Consider the following 3830-nt stretch of genomic DNA (forward strand, 5'->3'; position numbering starts at 1 on the left):
ATTCAAGCCCCAAAGTTCACACAGTGGACTGAAAATCCCAGAAAGTGAGAACGTTCCGCGAAATAAACAACTTGCTCAGAAAGAGTACCTTCACAATCGCTTTCTTTCCGGTACTTCTCCTTGAAAACAACAGCCTTGCCACAGAGAAGGCTGGAGCCTAAATGACTTTTTCCCTAGCTAGCTTGTCTTTCACCGCTTTCCCACTTTGGATGCCATGGGTTGAATTTATGCTAAACTCACCGATGGCACTGATATCCAAATATTGCTGTATTTTAATTGAACCTGAGACAACGCTTTAAGCCTGCTTCAACCTTAACTGCTATCCCCCCCCCTCCGCACCCCAAGATTTGTTCTACAAGCACAAAAAGCCCTATTTTTAAAACAACTGCTTGGGCCAATTAAACATGTGGAAAGATTGTGCATCTGCTGAATGACAAGACTTTGGTCTTTAAGGCCGCAACCCCAGTATTTAAACTATGGCTCTCTGCCCAGCACACGAGATAAATGCACTAGGTACAGTGATTGAAGGCACAGAATATATATCTCAAAGGGCCAATCCTAAACAAGCCAAGAGGATGCCACACACAATACAGAAAAACTTGTATTACTTTGAATCCGATTATGGAATGATTGCTAATTAGTCATTAGATACAGACTTTCGTCTGACTATTAAAAAAGAGTTCCACAAGAATTTTTGGGTGTATTTGTAGCTTTGGCTTCTTCCTCTTCACAAATATTTCTCCAGGCCGGAGGAAAAATTTGACTGTCTCAGGTAGGCAGTGCCGGTGGTGGCGGCTCCAAACTGGCCGAGCCCATTGAGCTGCGAGGCTGCCAGGCCCACCAGCTGCTCCGCGTGTTCCGGGCAGGAAGAGGCAGGGCGCCCGGGTTGCACAACCAGCCTGCTGGGGGCACCGTACAGCTGCGAGTGGGGAGGGGAATAGGCGCTGGGCGGCACTGCTAAGTGGCCCGATGGAGAGGCAGCGTAGGGGTAGGTCGGAGCTGCAGGCTGCCGACCCATTAAGCCGGGACTCACTTGCTGCGCCTGGAAATAGGTCTCCGTGGGGTTGCCCATCGGGCAGGGGCCCAGATCGCCCACGCCGTTCAGGCCCAAAGAATGGTAAGGGCCCAGGTCCATCCCCATCGCTGAGGAGGCCTGCAGAGCAGCTGCTTGGTGTTGTTGCTGTTGTTGTTGTTGTTGTTGCTGCTGCTGCTGTTTGGAACTGATCAGGCTGTCGATGCTGAACATTCGCGAGGGCAGAGCAGGCGGCGCCCCCGGGTATTGGGGAAGGGCGGAGAGCTGCGGGCTGTAGGCGCCGACGGGCGAATAGACGGGATCGCCGCCACCCGGGTAACCTAAAGCACCGGAGCCCCCGCAAGGACCGGGCCTCCCAACTCCCGCGTTGGGGGTAAAAGCGCTGGCGCTGGGCATGTAGCCCGGGTAGGTGGTGAGGTCGGTGCGCTTGAAGCGCTTCCTGCGGCGCAAGAAGCTGCCGTTGTCGAACATGTCCTCGGCGGCCGGGTCCAGGGTCCAGTAGTTGCCCTTGCCCGGGTGGCCCGGCTCGCGGGGGATCTTGACGAAGCAGTCGTTGAGCGTCAAGTTGTGGCGGATGGAGTTCTGCCACTTCTTGGGGTTCTCGCGGTAGAAGGGGAAGCGCTCGGTGATGAACTTGTAGATGCCGCCCAGCGTCAGCCGCCGCTCCGCCGCGTTGGCGATGGCCATGGCAATCAGGGCGATGTAGGAGTACGGGGGCTTCCCTCGCTGCACCGGACGCTTTCTTCGACGGCCGCCGCCTGCGCCTGCGCCTGCGCCTGCGCTGGCCGAGGCGCCGGGACCGAGCGGCTGATCGTCGGCGGGCTGCTCGGTTCCTCTCTCCGCCGGGCTTCCTCTGGGCTCCGACTTGATCAAGAAAGGCTCCGCTTTGCAGCTCGACGGGGAGGCCCGATGCATAGCGGGGGAATCCGGGCTTGTCCCCTGACTGGGCGAGTGGAAGGCGTCGGCTGTCATGGTGCACTTACCCGAGAAGAAGGAAAAACCGGCTAAATTCATATACAAAAGGAAAAAGGGGAAAAGAAAAAAAAAAGGCCGGGGTGGATGGGAGGGAGCAACGGGACGAATGAAACGGAGCAGCTCCCGCGGGGACCAGGTATGAGGCCGGCGGGGCGCTTTATATAGCTCGGTCTTGGCGCCACCCTGGGGCTCCCCCTGAACGGGGCGGTGGCTGCCCACCCACCACCTGTGCGATCCCTGCTCCCGACGGACCAAGCGAGCGCTTTGAGAACGGGGCGGGCAGCCGGCATTTCTGTGCAGAGCTCGCAAACCAGGGGTGAAATCCAGCAGGTTGTGACAGGTTCTGGAGAACCGGTAGCAGAAATTTTGAGCAGTTCGGAGAACAGGCAATTGCCACCTCTGGCTGGCCCCAGAGTGGGGTGGGAATGGAGATTTTGCAATATCCTTCCTCCAGAAGTGGGGTGGGAATGGGGATTTTGTAGCATCCTTCCCCTGGAGTGGGGTGGGAATGGGGATTTTGCAGTATCCTTCTCCTGCCATGCCCACCATGCCCACCAAGCCGCGCCCACAGAACCGGTAGTAAAAAAAATTGGATTTCACCACTGTCGCAAACCCGAGGAGCGATGGACTTTCCAGGTGGAAGGGCAGTTTTCCTTGCTCTGTTGCAAGAGCAGCCCCGTCCTCAAAGTGGGTTTCTCAGCAACCTGGACTTTCAGCGGGACTTGCGCAAAGCCGGTGCTCGTAGGGTCGCTTGGCTCTCACCTTTCCCCCCCCCCCCCAATAAATCGTTAGTAAGCGCCTCTTGCGAACCATCGGAGGCTTCGCCGGCTGCTAAGCACCTTTAAGTTTTTAGGGGAGACGTCTTTTGCTTTGAAAGGGGAACGGCTTCAAAGCCAAACCGCTTTGGAGATTTTGGAAAGGCCGAGTAGCAAAATGCGCCGGTAGAGGCGGTTGCGTGAGAATAGGATTAGTTGGGTGTTTGCAGGAGGCCATCCCCATTGTGTAGAAATCTGCCGCGGATGAAATTTGATTGAAAGGCACAGATATCAATAAGGCGTAGAAAGAAATGCCTTCCAGTCTCGTTTTTTCCCTTACACGGAAAGACTTGGGCAGACACTGCAGAAAAGATGTTGGGGGATTGTTGGAAAGGACTTAAACTGTTCTTGAGTGAATTGGTCAATTGCAGAGTTAAATTTATCAGATACTCCCAAATCACTTGGCACAGCATCTCCCAGCTTTGCTGGCTGAGAAATTCTGGGAGTTGAAGTCCTCAAGTTTTAAAGTTGCCAAGTTTGGAGACCCCTGATTTAGCAGTATCAAAGGATGTTTTTTTTATTTCTTTTCCCAGAGAATTTTAGATGCATGGCATCCACACATTTTTCCCTTTTGACAAAAGAACTATTCCCCCTGTGCATTTTCCCCAAAGTAATCCCGCCCCAAACCTTTTATCTTCTCATTGGTGATTTTCATGTCTTCACTGGCTCTCTATTGGTTCTGCCTTAAACCATTGCAGATGATGTCCTCCTGATTTGTGTGAAGAAGAATCAGTTTCCCTTCTGGCTTTCTGGCTTTTTCCTTTTGGCACCTGGGGTGAGGGGAATCTCCCAATAAGGCGATTGCAGAATTGAGAAAATATCAGGGTAGAAATAGTCTTGGAGAGAGAAAAACCAGTCCCTGTCATAAATATGCAACTAAACTTGATACTTACAGCCAAAAGACTGGTGTATCCATGGTGGTGCAGTGGTTAGAAGGCAGTATTACAGGCTGGTTCTGCCCACTGCCAGCAGTTCAATTCTGACCGGCTCAAAGTTGACTCAGCCTT

General features: G+C 53.6%; 1 protein-coding gene across 1 annotated transcript; it reads right to left on the bottom strand.

The window, feature by feature from the left end:
- Positions 1-727: 727 nt before the first annotated feature.
- On the bottom strand, positions 728-1783 carry FOXE3 (forkhead box E3). The gene has a single exon (XM_070939567.1). The coding sequence runs from the start codon at positions 1718-1720 to the stop codon at positions 728-730; it is 993 nt and encodes a 330-aa protein (XP_070795668.1). The 5' UTR covers positions 1721-1783.
- Between the last annotated feature and the right edge of the window lie 2047 nt (positions 1784-3830).

The sequence above is a fragment of the Pituophis catenifer genome, unplaced genomic scaffold (assembly GCF_029215685.1).
Source record: "Pituophis catenifer annectens isolate HBS135680 unplaced genomic scaffold, rPitCat1.0.hap2 SCAF_3, whole genome shotgun sequence".
Lineage (NCBI taxonomy): Eukaryota > Metazoa > Chordata > Lepidosauria > Squamata > Colubridae > Pituophis > Pituophis catenifer.